The following is a 17,886-nucleotide window of genomic DNA, read 5'->3' on the forward strand; positions in this document are numbered from 1 at the left end:
AACTGTGCTGGGCACCAAGGCTGGCTTTTATCAGCACCAAGCCTGGGCAAGGGCTGTGAAAGTCTCCTAGAGCTCCCAGAGATCTTCCTTAGTAGTAAAACTAAGCAATGATAGAGCCTCAAGCTGTAATCAGCAGCCCAGTTTAAGCATCACAGGGTGGGGCAAAGTAATTCCTGTGGGCAGGGCTATTGCTTCCCATCAGGCTGATGCCATTTGGAGAGGAGTGCTGTGCCTGAGAAGGATGGCTTCTGCAGTGTGGGGAATGACTCCTCACACAGATCCTGGCACTGTTCCTTCAGTTCTCTCTGCAGAGCCACCAATCCCAGGGTCTCCTCGAGCTTCTGTAGTCCACTCTGCCCTCCCTCTGTCAGAGCCCAGTGTCAGTGGCTGCAAACTAAATTTTGTGCATTGGCCCTTTAAGAGGCTCTTTGTCTTTCCAGCCGTCTGTCCCTGGCAAACAGAAACCCTGCAGCTTTGCAGTTGTATGTTATCTGGGTTCCTTTCCAGCTGGTGCTGTAGGCTGGAGAGCCCAGCTTGGGCTTTAGACCCCTCATTCTCAGAGGGAACAACACCCTAGCAGCTGAAATACCCCTCCAGAACTTCAGCTGCCAGCTCTGGGAGCCCAGGTGCCCTCTGGCACTTCCTCCGCACTCCCTATAAGTCTTTTTGTGGTGATGTGGTTTCTTCTGTCTGTCCGTGGTTATAAGGCTTCTCTCTAGCTAGTGTTCAGTGTATAATTCAGGGTGAATTCTCTATAATTTAGTTATAATTCCAGATTAGTCCTGGAAGGAGGTTAGTGTAGCTTTCATTTACTCCTTCACCATCTTGGATCTTCTCAGATGTTACAATTTTTATACAAATATTATTATATGGTAAATGAGCCCTGTCTGGAAAAAGTCCAGCCATTGTTAATATAATGAGAGTGGTTTGTGTGTCATCTGTGTAACCTGGCAGCCAAGGAGGGTGGACTGGAATGCGCATGCATGAACAATGACAACTTCACTGTACTAGGCAGTGGTGGTGGTAGAAGCCGTTGAGTGAGCACGTGTACTGTGTTGCCATCGCATTCAAAATGACTGAGCAAGCAGAGCAACGAATCTGCATCAGATTTTGTGTTACCCTTGAACATTCCTCTGCAGAAACTGTTGGGATGATTCAGAAGGCCACAGCTATGGGCAACTGGTAATTGGCAGCTTCATCACAACAACGTACCTGCTCGTGCCTCACATCTCTTTGCAGAGTTTTCTGGTGAAACATCAAATCACCCAGATGACTCAGCCCTGCCTTGGCCCAGATTTGGCATTTTGCAACTTCTGGCTTTTCCCAGAATTATCTTTGAGAGGGAAGAGATTTCAGATTGCTGATAAGATTCAGGAAAATGCGGCAGGGCAATTGATGGTGATTGGGAGAACTGTGTGGAGGTCCCAAGGTGCCTTCTTTGAAGGGGACTAAGGTGTCCTATGTACAGTGTTTCTTATATCTTGAATCTTCTTCACTAAGTGTTTCTATTTTTCATATTACATGCCTGGATACTTTCTGGACTAACTTTGTATATCCTTCTGTAGCTTGGTTTTTTCTCTGCATTGTTTTTTGAGATTTTTCTGTTATATTTGTAGCTTTATTCACTTACTGTAACTGCCATAGAGCACTCCATTATATGATTGAATATACGATTTTAATCCATTCTTCGTTACTGGACATTACCTATAATTTTGAATATTTCCAGATACTTCTCACCTTCACATCACCCTTCCTTAACCTAAGAGTTTAACCACTATCCTGAATTGTGTTAATATATTTTTAAAAGATTTTACTTATTTATTTTTTAGAGAGAGGGAAAAAGAGGGAGAGAACATTGATGTGAGAGACAAATGTTGATTGGTTGCCTCTCACACACATTCTGGCTGGGGACCGAACCCACAACCCAGGTGTGTGCTCTGGTAGGGAATAGAACTTGTGACCTTTCAGTTTGCAGGACGATACCCAACCAACTGAGCCACAGTGGTCAGGGTGTGTTAATATTTTTTAATTGTTTAAACATACACATTCCTAAACAATATGTTGTGTTTTATCTTTAAGTATATGTAAGTACAATCTTAGTATGTTATTTAGTGACTTGCTGGGTTTCTTTTTTGGCCAGTGTTATGATTTTGAGATTTGTATTGATATATTTGGGAATAGTTACTTATTCTTACTATGTACAGTATTCCATTATCTGAACATATTACAATATATGGACCTTTCGGTTGTATCTGACTCTTTACTATTATAGACAATATATAATTAAGGTGTATGTGTATGTTGAGTTTCTCTCAGGCATGTATCTAGGAACGAAATGGCTCTGGTATAGGTAGTGTATATGCATCTTTATCTTTACTGGCTATTGATAAGTAGTAATTTTATTATCACTTAATTATAAGTATTTTCTAATTTGTGATTTGACCCATGAGTTTAATGTGTATTTTAAACATCTCCAAATGTATAGAATTTGGTTATGAATTTTTTAATTTAATTGCTCTCTGTCAGCTTGCTAATCATATCTGTGATGCACTAACTCTTTAACACTGTTGAGATTCTTGCTTTATGGCCTAATGTGTGTGGTCAAGGCTTAACCAGGGTTTAGTTAGTTTCTATAAATATTTTGCATGTGTTTGAAAATAATTCATTATCTAATTGTTGGGTACATGAATGTGTATAGGGTGGAGTAAAAGTAGATGTACAGTTTTGAGGATATAAAACAATTTTTTCTTGTATTATTATTTATTATATTATTTTCCATATGCACAACAGTATATCTACTTTTTCCCTACCCTGTATATGCTTATTAATCTTAACTAATTTTCCTGGTTATTTTATCTGAAACAGGTACATTAAAAACTTACGATGTTTATAAATTTGTCAGTTTCCTTTAAATACTATGATTTTTGTTTTTGAGTCTTTGTCATTAGGTGCATACAGGTTCAGAATTGTTTTGTCTTCCTGGTTAAAAAGGTTTCTTTTTTTACTGCTGTATAGTGATCCTCTTTATCTCTAATAATGCTTTTTGCTTTAAAGTCTACATTTTCTGACAGTACTCTAGTTATTATTGGCTTTTTGAAAACATTTTTAAAAAGATTTTATTTATTTTAGAGAGAGGGGAAGGGGTGGGGAAAGGGGAAGAAGCATTGATGTGGGAAAGAAACACAGTTTGATAGCCTCTCACATGTGCCCTGACTGGGGACCAAATCCTCAACTCAGACATTTGTCCTCACAGGAATCGAACCAGCACCCTTTCACTTTGCGGGACAACACCCAACCAGCAGAGCCACACTGATCAGGGCACTATCTTTGGCTTTTTAATCATGTATTTTCTGGTATATTTTTATATACTTTAAAATTTACTATATCCTCATTATTTATATTTTTAGTAAGTCTTGTAAACGGGAAGGAACAAGACTTTGTTTATTCATTCTGAACTTTCTATCTTTTAACTGGTAAGTTCAGTGTGTTTACATTTATTACCATTACTGGTATATCTGTACTTATTTCTACCATGTTATTATGTGTTTTCTATTTACCCTGCTTTGTTTTCTGCAGTTTTTTTTTCTCTTTTTTACCTGTGTTCTGTTTGTTTGAGGAACTTCTTTGTATTTTTCCTCTTTCTGTTGATTACCCCTAAAATTCCAATATGCATTTTGCTTTGCAAAGTCTTGCATTAAAATCAGCACTCTACCTACTATTCTTGTAAACAAAATGAGCACTTTGGAAAGCTTTAACTCTAGTTACCTTCTACCAATATTATATGTTTTGGACCAGGATTCTACTTCCATTTTTTAATCACCCGAATTAATCTTTATTATACCCAACGGGATTGTGAACTCCTTCATTAAACTAGTCTTCTCATTTTTTTCTTTTCAGATTTTCAGAAGAAACAACCAGATGATGATTCCGCTCCAAGTACAAGTAACAGCCAATCAGATTTGTTTTCTGGAGAGACCACCAGTGACAACAACAATACCTCGATAACCACGCCAACTCTTAGTCCCAGCCAGCAGCCGCTTCCGACAGAACTGAATGTAACTTCACCAAGTAAAGAGGATTGTAAGTACCCAGATCCTGTGAAGTGGTAGAGAAACCAGCCCAAGAATTCTATTGTGAGTTTCTTGGTAATGCCTCATCCCCCCAAAAAGATTGCAGTTTTTTAAAATTCAAGAGTAAATGTTTACATATAGGCCCAAGTTAGCAAGTCAGAGAGTAATTTTCATCCATTCCATAGGGCTTAAGTTGATCTTAAAAAATAGCCTTTTATGTTAACTGTGAAGGTACACAAGACTTTGAACCAGTCTAGGGCAGTGGTTCTCAGACCTGGCTGCAAATTAGAATCCACTGGGGATTTTTAAAACAATTTGAGTTTTTATCAACATCCTGTATGTCTTAATTTCATCAGTCTGGATGGAGGCTCAGGAATCTGTTTAGAAGATTCTAAAGCACAGCAAGTGTTGAGAAACACTGACCTCGGAAACTTGCCCTGATTTAGGAACCTTGGGGTGAAACCTTACCTCTGTCGCTAAGCGGGCCTTGACTGTTTCTAGGCAATTAACTGAGATAATAACAGTTTTAGCTCATAGAACATAGGTATTTGAAGAGAGGAGGAAATGGTTTATGTTACTCTTCTGTAAGTCCTCAGTGATAGAATTACCATCATTGTATATGTTATTTGGAAATCTGTTGTCCATCTAAGCCCATCTCCTTTAGGGCACAACTATAACTGACAGTGTGTTGAAAATTATAGGAATTTTATGGCATAGCAGTTTCTGCCTTTTGAAAGCTTTAGGTAACAGATTGAAATTTGGTGTTTCAAATTTAATGAATACCTAGAAATCCTTGGAATATGGTAGGTTAGAATGTTCTGCCTCCTAACTTTGAAAAGATTACCAGAGAATGAATAAATCATGGTACTAGGTAAAATTGAGAATATAAAAGTAAAGAAAGCCCGTAGTTTCTGTTCTTAAAAAATTTAATATTTAGCAGGGGGAATTAAATACATTTGTTATTAAAGACAGTCACTGTTAAAGAAGAATATTGGTTTAATGGAAAAAGTGGTATTAAAGACATTCTAGACAGAGTAGAGTTAGATATGGAGGAAAGCTGCATGGAGTGCTGCAATGGTAAGTGACCCTTTTAGGGCCATTTATAGAGGACAGGGCTGGCAAGATAGATTATAATGAAATCATAGAGGACTGAATGCCCAACTAAGATAATTGGATCTTAGACAATATGTTTTTGAGCAGAGAAAGTAATATTACAGTTCTTTTGGAGAAGTAACCTGGCAGTATTGAAAATGGAAAGGATTATATGAGAATGACATTGCAGAAAGAGACTTTTTAAAATACTGTAACTTTGATTAGAGATCCAGGGGAAAGTGTAGAAATCATTTAAGAAGAGAAAAACATGAAAATGGTAGCGATAATGTTAAGGCAATAGGTTTTGTTTTGTTTTTAAAGATCTATTTGGAGTTATGTACTTATTGGGGAGCTGATGAAAGCTATGACCTTGGAAAAATAAAGACCATTCATTTATATTTAATTTTGAATAAATTTTTTTTAAAGTTCACTATGGCCATCAGGTTAAGAACTCCTTGTATATGGGAATGGTTGGAGCCAGTCAGGATCTCATCTGATGGAACTTATCTGATGGGATCCATGCACACACCAGGGTCAGGCCACAACAAACCAACTTCAGCAGCCAAAATATATATGAGACTGAGAAACAATAGCTACCCTTAATTGAGCACTTTATGTATAAGACATTGTAATACATGTCTTACATATTTTATCTTCCTTATGATAACCAGTGACAAAGATACTGTCTTTATCCCCATTCTATAGATAAGAAAACAGGCACAAAGAGATCAATTAATTTGCCTGTGGTCACAAACTAGTACATACCAGAAGCAGGATTCATATTCAGGCATTGGGCTTCAGATGAAAATGTTCGCTCACTTTTATGAGGTGTTTACTACATTTTAAATAATCTTCTAAGCTCTTTACATGTACTGACATTTCATTTTCACAATACCCTGTGAAGTAGGTGCTCTTATTCTCTCCATTTTCACAGATGAAGTTACAGAGAGATTCAATAACTTCTGCCCAACGTTACAGAGCTCTTGCTTTGCAGTATAGCTCATGTTCCAACCTACTAATTTGGCTTCAGAGTGTATGCTTTCAATCATTAATAACGTATTGCCTCAACATTGTGAAAATGGTACAGACTGTAAACTGACAAATATTTGGATTTGGTGATCATGAGATTAATTACCTAAATAAGCTCTTTTAGAGCTTTGTATATTCCTTTAGCAGTCTTTGCTGAGAGCCTACTATGTTAGGTACCAGGTTATGTGCTAGGACAGAAAGGAATAAGATTAGGTCTCTACTCAAAGGTCACCTTTTCTAATACATATGCCTCTCCCTGAGATTCTGACTTGTTATCCCAAACAGGTACCTAAGAATTTTGAGGTGAAAGGGAGGCAGCAATAATATTAGTGGTTCATGATTTGCAAAAACTTTCTCAGGTGGGTTTTGCTACCTCGCCTGGGTTGAGAACTATGCTAGAATGAGCAGATGGGTGCCTGGTTTATAGCTGGATATATGGATACAGAAAATAAAGAAGGTTTTTTAAAGCTTTCAGGGTAGATGCATTATAAGTCAAAATGGTTGCCAAGTAGTAGTGAGGACTCAGGAGGATTAGCCTGATCTATTGACACCTTGCAGATTTCTCCAGCTGTGAACTACCTAGGAGAGGAAAGATGGAGGGAGAAGTCGCAGAGAATTATTTACGTTGATTTTTTCCATATCCTCAAGGGACCAGAATGTCTTAGTTTCCTCCCCTAGAGAGGTATGGAGAAGCACAGAGTGAGAGTTGCTGGGAAATGGGTTTGGGATTCCCAATCCAGATAATAAATAATTTTTTAAATGTTTAGAAGTTAAAGATCCATTGTTATTATGTTGAACTGGAAGTACCTAGTCTTTGGGTCTTGTTGAAAGGTTTTACATTTTTCCTAACAATCAGGAGAATGAATATTGCTTACATCTGCTTTCGATTTCTTACTGTTAAGTGAATATATAAACAGATTCTGAGAGTTGGAACGTTAATGCTGTTTTGAAAAGACTGCAGTTAGAGTAACAACTATTGACAAGAATGTGTAAAATACAGATTTTTATACGAAAGCATTAAAACACCTGACTGAATATAAAGCAGATATATTCAAGTGATATTTGTCTGAACACACATACATCTCTTCCTCTCCCATCTTATGTATCTGCAGAAGATTCTGTGGAATGTTAGACTTTAGAAACATTTTCAAAAAAACACTGTAAACAAAATTCAAATAGTGACCAAAGAAATTGTCACAGCATTTCAATACTTTTAATAATGGGAATTCTGGACAACACGGAGGCATATGTAGATATACTTTGCCTCCTTGCACAACCAAAAGAAGGACAATAACATTAAAAAACAACTAGGACTGCCAGAAAATAGAACTGTATGGAAGTCTGACCCAAGGAGTTACAGAAAAAACACTCACCCAGACTGGTAGGAGGGGCAGAGGGGACACACAGCCAGGTGGCAGCTGGTGGACCGGATGGTCCCACATTTGTGTGCAGATAAACCAGGAGGAACAACTGGGGAGCGAGACAGACTGTGCAATCCAGGGTTCCAGTGTCAAAAAGAAAGCCTCAAAACCTCTAACTATAAAAATCTGTGGAGGTTGCGGCAGCGGGAGAAACTCCCAGCCTCACAGGAGAGTTTATTAGAGAGACCCACAGGGTCCTAGAACCTACACAAACCCACCCACATGGGGATCAGCACTAGAAGGGCCCAATTTGCCTGTGGGTAACAGGGGAAGTGATTAAAATCTAGCCGAGAGCTGAGCAAGAGGCATTATTCCCCCTCAGACCCCTCCCTCACATACAACATCACACGCAGCAACCCGGTTGCCCCGCCCTGGCAATTACCTAAGGCACCGCCCCTTCCAATGTTAGAGGTGCACTGAGACACAGAAACATGGCCCAAATGAAAGACCAGATCAAAGCTCCAAAACCAGAACTAAGCGATGAAGAGATAGCCAAGCTATCAGATGTGCAGTTCAAAACACTGGTAATCTGGATGCTCACAGAAATGGTTGAGTATGGTCGCAAAACAGAGGAAGAAGTGAAGGCTGTGCAAAGTGAAATAAAGAAAAATATACAGGAAACCAACAGTAAAGGGAAGGAAACTGCGATTCAAATCAATGATTTGGAGCAGAAGGGAGAGAGAAACATTCAGCCAGAACAGAATGAAGGAAAAAGAATTCAGAAAAAATGAGGAGAGGCTTAGTAACCTCTGGGACAACTTTAAATGTTCCAGCATCTGACTCATAGGGATGCCAGAAGGAGAAGAGGAAGAGCAAGAAATTGAAAACTTACTTGAAAAAATAATGAAGGAGAACTTCCCCAGTCCAAGGATATAGACTTCCAGAAAATTCAGGAAGCTCAGAGAGTTCCAAAGAAGTTGGACTCAAGGAAGCACACACCAAGGCACATCATAATTACATTACCCAAGATTAAAGATAAGGAGAAAATCTTTTTTAAAAAAAGTTTTTATTCAAATACATTTGTGTCCATTTTCCCACCACCACTTTCCCTTGCTCCACCCACCCTCACCTCCCACCCTCAATCCTTCTCCACTTTGGCTTTGTCCATGCATGAGTCCTTTATAAATGTTCCTTGTACCCTTCCCCTTCCATTCCCCATTACCCTCCTCTCTCCTCCCCTCTTGTTAACTGTCAGTTTGTTTTTTTCTTTCAGTGTTGCTGATTTTATTTTTATTGCTTGTTTGTGTTGTTGATTAAGTTCCGCTTATAGATGAGATCATATGGTATTTGTCTTTCACCTCCTGGCTTATTTTGCTTAGCATAATGCTCTCCAGTGCTATCCATGCTGTCATGAAGGGTAGTAGCTCTTTCTCTCTTTCTACTGTGTAGTATTCTATCGTGTAAATGTACCATAGTTTTTTGATCCACTTACTTTCTGATGGGCACTTAGGTTGCTTCCAGCCATTGGCTATTGTAAATAGTGCTGCTACGAACATTGGAGTGCATAGGTTTTTTGAATTGGTGTATCAGAATTCTTAGGGTATAATCCCAGCAGTGGAATTGCTGGGTCAAAAGGCAGTTCCATTTTTAGCTCTTTGAGGAAATTCCAAACTGTTTTCCACAGTGGCTGCACCAGTCTGCATTCCCACCAGCGGTGTACTAGGGTTCTCTTTTCTCCACAACCTCGCGCGCACTCGTGGTTTGTTGAACGGCTTATGATGGCCATTCTGACCAATATGAAGTGGTATCTTACTGTGGTTAGTATAAGAATAGTATAAGAAATGGAGAAGCCAACAAACTTACATGTACATCCCATGGACTTCATGAACTAAGAGGGGGTGGGGAGAGGAGGTAATGCTGGTGGGAGGGAGTGTGCAGGGTGGAGGGGAATAAAGGGGAGAAAAAATTGGGACAACTGTATATTAAAAAAAGATGGCTAATAAATAAGCAAAGAGTGCAGACAGGCAAATCACTGGAGACATAAATAACTAATAAACATATGAAAGAATGCTCAATTTCACTATCAGCAGATGTCAGGGGAATGCAAGTTATAATGAGGTAATCTTTTACTGCTGCAAAAAAAACAAGGGGGGGGATACCTGACATTGATAAAACACAGGAAACACTCTCAAACACTATTCTTAAGAATATAAGTTGGTAATGTAATTTTGAAACTAATTTGGCCATGTATATCAAATTTAAAATATACATATTCTCTGACTTGTTAGCTCCTCTTCCAGGCACCATGAGTCATTTACAAAAAATTTTACTTCACATGGTTTATGGTAGTGAATGAAGTATTAGAAATAGCTCTAGAGAAAATAGTAATTACATTGAATACAATGGAGCAGTTTAAAAAGAATTAGGCAGATCTTTTTGTGCTGACCTCGTACAATCTCTAAAATATATTGTTAAATTAAAAAACAATATATACATAAATAGTATATTTTATTTTGTATGTAACTAAAGAAAACCTTACATGTATGTAATTGTGTATATAACTATAGCAAAGAACGTGTAACCCAAAATGAATGGTTACTGCTGGAATGAGTGCAAATTTGGTGGTGGTGGGGTGGAGATATTAAAGAAGTATTTGCACCTTCTATTCTATACAATAAACCTGTATGTCTAACTTTACTTGTATTCTTAAAAATAGGATTAAGATTTAAGAAAAAGGGGAAAAAATAGCAAGTGAATAATTTAAAAATCATGGTGTTGCTTTAATTTGGCCTTTAATTCAAATACAAGCTGAAGGTCAGATGACACTGTAAGTGCTTGAACAGTGCTGACCCAGCTAACATTATGAAATAGAAATAATTTCCATAAGAAAACACTGCTAACCTTCTCAAGTCCTCCTGCATTTTGATAGGAATTAATTTAATGATCCCATGCATTCATTACTGATGAATTACAGCCATTCAATTCAATACAGCATATAACTGTACATTATTATACTGTACTGCCAAGTATCAATCTTTTTAGAACACAGTCCTAATAAAAGCAGAATGCTTTACAGAATCAGCTTCAGGGTAAATAAATGCACTGAAAAAAAAAAAAAAGAAAACCCTTTAAATTAAAATCAAAAGAGACATTTAAAGTTTGGGCATTTTTCATTATGGGAAAGAATCTTCCACTTTGAGACTATTATGTATCAGAAAAGCTCCATCTGTTGTATAATTATCTCTGATAAATGGCCTGATGCTTTGAGCTTCATTAGAGAAAAAAAGAGAGAAAGACACATAGAACACATACAGAGAGAACTGTAAATAAATCTCCCACAATATTTCACATAAAACCAACCCAGCAGGATGTCATAAAATATTTTTAATAGGTAATATTTTCTAAGTGTTCTACTAGAAAAAGCAAGCCTGGTTTGCCCAATATCTGGTCTTCTGAAGTAGGCATACTCCAAAAAAGGAAAACTAGTTTCATTTAGGCTTTATTAGAAATTAAATTTGTATATTATCTAAGTATACAGTCTTAATCTTTTCTTACACATTTTATTTTTATTTTTTTAATTTATAAATCATGTTTATTCTATTACAGTTGTCTCAATTCCCCCCCCCCCTTTACCCCCTCTACCCATCCCATTCCCACCCCCTGCTCCCACAGTCAGTTCCCACTCTGTTGTCCATGTCCATGGGTCATTCATACATGTTGTTTGTCTAGTCCCTTCCCCTTCTTTCCACCATTGTCCTCTTTCCCCATCCACTCTGGTCACTTTCAGTCTGCTCTATGTTTCCGTGCCTGTGGTTTATTTTGTTTGTTAGTTTATTTTGTTGAATAGAGTCCACTTACAGGCAAGATCATGTGGTATTTGTCTTTCATCAACTAGCTTATTTCACTTAGCTTAATATTCTCCAGTTCCATCCATGTTGTTGCAGAAGGTAGGAGTTCCATCTCCCTCCCTCCCTCCGTCCCTCTCTCTCCCTTCCTTTTCTTAAATGCAGATTGATTTTATTAATTTTTTTAAATGTCAAAGTTAATTATAAAATACTAAAAAATTTAAAACCATTATAAAGTCTCACCAATTAAACCAACATGACACCAGCACAGAAATAATCAAGTAGATCAATGGAATATAATGAGCATTCTAGAGACAAATGTATATATCTCTCTAACAATGTAATATATAATTAAGTTGATATTTCAAATCAATGGGTAAAATAAGGCTTATTCAACAAATAAGATGCATGAACCACTATTCCTTGAAATAAAACAAATATTGAGCCCTATTTCACATATTATACAAGAAATATTCAGGTGAGTTAAAAATCAATATGTAGAATCTGAGGAGTTATAGAAGAAAATAAAACTAATATTCTTCATGACCTGCAGTAAAATATTCAAACCCAGAAACAATAAAGTAAATATTAACAACATGACTATATTAAACATTTAAGACTATGTAGTAATATACATATAAAAAAGTTAAAGGACAAGAAATAGAATAGGAAACTATTTGCAACACATCTAAAACATGGTAAATAGAGTTTGTTGGGGGGTTTTTTTAGGGAAAAAAGTTCTACAAACCTTTAATCAATAAATGGATAAAGAATACCAAAAATCATTTATGGCTTTTTAAAAACAATAGAAATAGGCAAGAAATATGCAAAAACAGGTTTAGTTTCAACAAATAAAGGAATAATTAAAATACCACATCATTGTCACAATCAGATTAACAAGTATTAAAAATATTGGTAATATCAGGTATTGGCAACTCTGAAAGAAACTGGGTATTCATAGAAACTTTTTCTTCATCTTTAAACAGTCCCTTTAGCATATTTTGCAGTGCTGGTTTGGTGGAGGTATATTCTTTTAGCCTTCTTTTGTCTGGGAAACTCCTTATTTCACCTTCCATTTGAATTGAGAGCCTTGCTGGGTAGAGCAGTCTTGGTTGCAGGCCTTTGCTTTTCATGACTTGGAATATTTCTTGCTATTCCCTTCTGGCTTGCAGTGTTTCTGTTGAGAAGTCAGCTGCTAGCTGTACCGGGGCTCCCTTATGTTACTACCTGTTTCTCCCTTGTTGCCTTTAGGACTCCGTTTGTCTTTGGTATTTGCCATTTTAATGATGATGTGTCTTGGAGTGGGCCTCTTTGAGTTCCTCTTGAATAGGACCCTCTGTACTTCCTGGACTTGCTTGAGTTTTTCTCTCCTCCAGTTAGGGAAGTTTTCCATCATGACTTTTTCAAACAGGTTCTCTATCCCTTCCTCATCCTCTTCTCCTTCTGGTATCCCTATTATATGGATATGAATACATTTCAGGTTGTCCTGCATTTCCCTAAACACCTCTTCATTCTTTTTGAGTCTTTTTTCATTTTCTTGCTCTTTCTGGGAGCTTTTTTCTACCTTGTCCTCCAGCTCACCAATTCGGTCCTCAGCTTCATCTAGCCTACTTTTGATTCCTTCTACTGTGTTCTTCAATTCAGAAGTTATATTCTTCATTTCCTCTTGTCACTTATTGGTAGTTTCTATGTCCTTTTTCATCTTGATACATTTTTCAGTAAGTCCCTTGTAGTTTCCCTGTAGTTTTTTGTAATTCTCTCTGAGCTCACTGAGCTCATTGAGCTTCCTTAGAATTATTGTTTGGAACTCCATATCTGATAGTTTACTTGCCTCTATTTCATTTAGTTCTCTTTCTTGGGGATTCCTCCTTTCCCTTGGCAGAGGGGGGCAGATTTCTTGGTCTTCCCATTTTTTTGTGAGACTCTTCTTTTTGCTTCTGCTTCTTAAGTTGATCTGTCTTGATTTCCTGACTTTGTGGTGTGAACTTCTATGATAGGAGACCGCTGTTTTTCCTTTCTGGATCTGCCTCTGATGATGTCAGATGTCGTCCCTGTCTGACCGTAGGCAGTATGTTGGAGACTTCCAGTAATCTACTGTTTGTGGTTGTGTCCTTCAGCTGTTAATCTAGTCATTCTGCACTCAGCAGGCCACCTTAGACAACTCAGGGTGGGGCAGAGTCCCTCCTGGGGGCGGGGTTATTGGGTCCTCTCATGCTCTTGCCGTATGGGGTAGGAGTCTGCACTGGGATCCCTCTGGCTGCTCTCTCTGTTCTCTCCCCTAAGCCTCCATCCCCAGTCTCTCCTCAAGTGTCTCCAGACCTCTCTGCGCCCCCTTTAGCCAGGGATCTACTGTCTGTGGTTGCCACTCTGCACTCAGCAGGCAGCTTAGCACAAGGCGGGGTGGAATACCACCCTGGGGGGTGGGGCTATTGGGTCCTCTGAGGCTGCCGCCGCTCAGGGGAGTGGTTTGCCTGAGCAGGATGGTTGCTGCTGCATGGGGGATGAGTCAGCACTGAGATCCCGCCGGCTACTCTCTAAGTTCTCTCCCCAAAGACTCCTTCCCCAGTTTCTTCTCAGGTGTCGCTAGCCCACTCTGCCCTGCCTTTGCTGGAAACCAGGGTAAGTGGCTATAAAAAAAATTATGCGTTGGCCCTTTAAACAGTTCTTTGCGTCTCCAGCCACCTGTCTCTGGCAGAGAGCAACCCTGCTGCTTTTGGCAGCTGGCTGTTTTCTGTGTACTTTTGGGGCTCTGGTGCTGTAGGCTGGGGATCCCTGCTTTTGGTTTAGATCCCACTCTTCTCAGGGGGATCCAACTGGCCATTTCAATATCCTTCTGGTGCTGCCACCTGTGGGCGCCCCGCCCACCTTCTCGAATCTGTACCGCACTCCTTACCAGTTAGATTGCGCTAAAGCTGATTCTTCTGTCTCCAGGGTTACAAGGCTCTTCTCTCACTCTTGTTCGGTTGTTTGTTCCAGGTGATTTCTCTACAATTTAGTTGCGATTCCAGGTTGGTCCTGGAAGGAGGTCAGTGTGACTTCCACTCACTGCTCCTTCATCTTGATTCCCCTACAGTCTTAATCTTAATTTCTCCGATACTGTCCCTATTTCCTAATTAGTCTTTGTCTGTGATCCTCTAGTTAAGCTCAATGGAGAAATAATGAAGGTCTGGGAAGTTGTCACTGCCACCATCTTTTTATGGGATTACAGCCATAATTGTTACTGTTCTTGCTTCTGATCTTGTTCTAACCCATAAACTTGTGAGATGAATCTCCCATTGATACTGTGTTAAACTAAAAAAAGGAGATTCTTCTACTGACTCATCACTCCCTCTTTTGTCATCCAGATTCTTAATCTTGTGTCAGGCATCCACCCCAATAAAATGGATTCTCATTGTATCTGACCTACCAACACTTCCCAGCACCGATGCTGAGCTCTGAATTAAACCTGACCCTTACTGTGCACAGAAGACACCATGGTACTCATATTACCATTTCTATTCATGTTCTTGGAAGCCCACCTCAGAACTTACCCATATTGATTCCTGTATTTTTGACCTATAACATCGAATCACATATTGTCTTTGTTACCCTTGCTTGACATGAGAATGTCATCTCTCTATACCAATTCACAGGCTAAACCCAAAATGAGCAAAAACTTCATTTTATGCTGCTTTGCTTTTTCTCAGAGCACCCAACATAGTGCTTGGCAAGGCAATGCTCAGTAAATGCTGATTTAAACATTTAGAAAAGTATCCTTATTTTTCTCTACATTTAGAAACTTACTTCATGTGTTTTGATACATTAAAGAGAAGTGTCTTACTGCCCGAACCTGATTTTGAACAGCGACTTAATATTTTTTTACCATATTCTGTGCCATTTGGTAATTCTAAGATAAAGGAATTCAAAAAAGGCAGATTCCCTACCACATTTAGAAATTTGGTTGCCTTATTATGGTGACAAGTCGTCACTTTTAACAGATCTTTTGAAATAATGGGAATGATGAGAGACCTTTTTTTAAAACTTTGCAAATAGCCACCTACCTGTTGTGAAATAAGTTTTTTCTCATCTGAATTTCCCTTTTCAAGATGATTCCCCTTTGCAGGAGCAAAGACTGAGCAAACTTTAAAGTGTCCCTTTAGAAATCTACAAATCTGAAAGGTTGGGTTTTCATAAAGACTTCCTTGGGCAGGCTCTGCAGTTACTGATACTCAGACTAGGTTTTGAAGCAAAATCATCACTGCTCCATCTTACAAATGCATATTTTTTTTAATGTTCTTATTAAATGAAATGCTCTAAAGGTCATAGTGAACAACCACATTTCACACAGCTTTAGCCCTTTGCAGTCGTTATATTGTTTTTATTTTGTGTAGACACAGGTAATGAGTGATGCTCCGCTGATTTTAAACTAAACCTAAGCTTTATTATGACAGAAGTGTTTGGCTGAAAAAAAATCATATTACCATAGGGAAATCTATTTGGGTGTTACATGAATATATTTTAATTGTGTTTGTGAATTGCGCTCTGAAAATTCAGAGCTGCCAATGTCAAAAAAATGATTACACATAACTATATTATGTGCTGTTACTTCATAACCATTTTAATTTTTCATCCATCAAGAGGATGATTCTTTAGACTTAATTTTAAAAAATAAGATTCTTCCTTGTTAAGGAATTTCTAAAATTCCAAAATATTGATATAAACACTTCTCTGCATAATTCAAATTGTGACATTTTCAACTATTACTTGCAAAAAGAGGTCCTGTTAGTAAGACCTGCAAGTGTTCTCTGTGAAACAAGAAGGTTGGACTGAGGTACTTTCCCATCGTCGTCACTCTGAAACCATTGCCAGCTGTGGTACAGCTACCTATAGGAGAGGCTCAGCAAAGGGGCAGGAAAGAAGAACACTTATGTTCAAAATTCTTTTTAAATATCCACGGGATAATACCTATGGCCTAAGTAATTATCTTTTTCCATTTTCTCTGAAGTGTCTTCTGAAGAACATGCACAAGTCACTTCCTTTTATGAAGACAGTATTGCAGCCTTTCAGTTGCTGGTGCAGGCTAAGGTTTACGAAAATGCTCTTGATTGCTTAACTGCATCAAAAAAATAAAAGCCCTTCTAATGCTAGTGGTTCCTCCATTGATGTTATGAGATTGATGCTCATGCTGATGGTAAGATGCAAATATAGAAATTTGATTTGGGCCTTAGTTAAGCCTGTAAATAGTCAGAACTGAAGTCTAAATTGGAGAAGTGACAGCTCCTGATTTCATACCCATGTTAAATATTCTTTGTCGCAGAGAGAAACAAAAGTGTCTAAAAATAGAACTGAGTTTATTATCCAGGTGATATTTTAACTTCTTAAAAAAGGGTTCTTTGTTTTGATCCCCAAGGTGGTGGCTTAGAATTTCAGTGTTAGTTGCTGTTGGACTTCATCAGAATTTAGAATATTGGTAGTGGATGTCTATCAACCAGTATTTTAATACATGGGGAAGCTCTTCTCATGTATTAATGTTTTGGTCATAATGGTTATTGAGAGATTGTGTCTGAAAAACTGAAATTGAACAAATTTAACTGTTCAGAATCCTTTGAGTTTCATGAAACAAGTTTTTTTACTCTTCCTACAAGTAGCAGAAATAAAATATCCTGGGCTGAAATGACTGTAGAGTTTATTCCATTGTTCCTTGCCTTTATGTACTTAAATATTACCATTTTGTTTAAAATGGGCAAACCTTTTACTGTTATTTATACTAGTGCATCAGTTGGTTTCTGCAAGACTAGAATAAATCAATTGGCATGTGATGAAAATATGGACAAGTCGGAAATTATATTAACGTTTAGATTCACTGTTTTGTTCTATGCCATTGGTTTTCAAAGTGTGGCTCCACGACCTGAAGAGGTCCCGAAACCCAGTCAGGGGATCCATCAGTTCCTTCCTTTTCCAACTACATATCTATGTGAGGGTATTTTTTCTTCATATGCTTCATATAAATGACACATTGAAACAGATGGAACGTAGATACAGATATGAAAATCCAGATGTGTTTAAGCCTGGCCACTGTCATAGTTTTAAAAAATTTTATAGTTATTTTTCATAAAACATTATGTTGATACATGATTATTCTTGGAATTTTAAATGGAAGTAATATTTTTTACAATTTTTATTTTTAATTTCATATCAGGTAAACATCAATAGATATAATCCACATAAACAAAAGCTCTTTAATGTCCTTAATAATTTTTTTTTACACTCACTCAAGGAGAGGCTTATTGATTTTAGAGAGAGGGGAAGAGAAACATTGATAAGTTGCAGCTCCACCCTCCTCCCCGCCCCCTCCCGCTGCCGGAACTGAACCTGCAACCTAGGCATGTACCCTGACTGGGAATTAAACCCGTGACCTTTCAGTTCGTGGTACGATGGTCCAACCAGCTGAGCCACACTGGCCATAGCCCTTAATAATTTTTAAGTATAAAAAGATTCCACAACCAAAAT

At 38.0% G+C, this 17,886-nt stretch overlaps 1 protein-coding gene across 1 annotated transcript in view; it reads left to right on the plus strand.

The window, feature by feature from the left end:
- The window catches only part of ZFAND3 (zinc finger AN1-type containing 3), a 367,578-nt gene that overhangs the window by 266,946 nt on the left and 82,746 nt on the right, over positions 1-17,886 (plus strand). The window contains exon 3 of the mRNA XM_054569313.1: positions 3,898-4,080. Coding sequence (XP_054425288.1) covers positions 3,898-4,080 — 183 coding nt within the window. The remainder of the gene's footprint in view (positions 1-3,897; positions 4,081-17,886) is intronic.

This window comes from Pteronotus mesoamericanus, unplaced genomic scaffold, assembly GCF_021234165.1.
Source record: "Pteronotus mesoamericanus isolate MK-2021 breed Mesoamerican mustached bat unplaced genomic scaffold, CSHL_Meso_final contig_20, whole genome shotgun sequence".
Classification (NCBI taxonomy): Eukaryota; Metazoa; Chordata; class Mammalia; order Chiroptera; family Mormoopidae; genus Pteronotus; species Pteronotus mesoamericanus.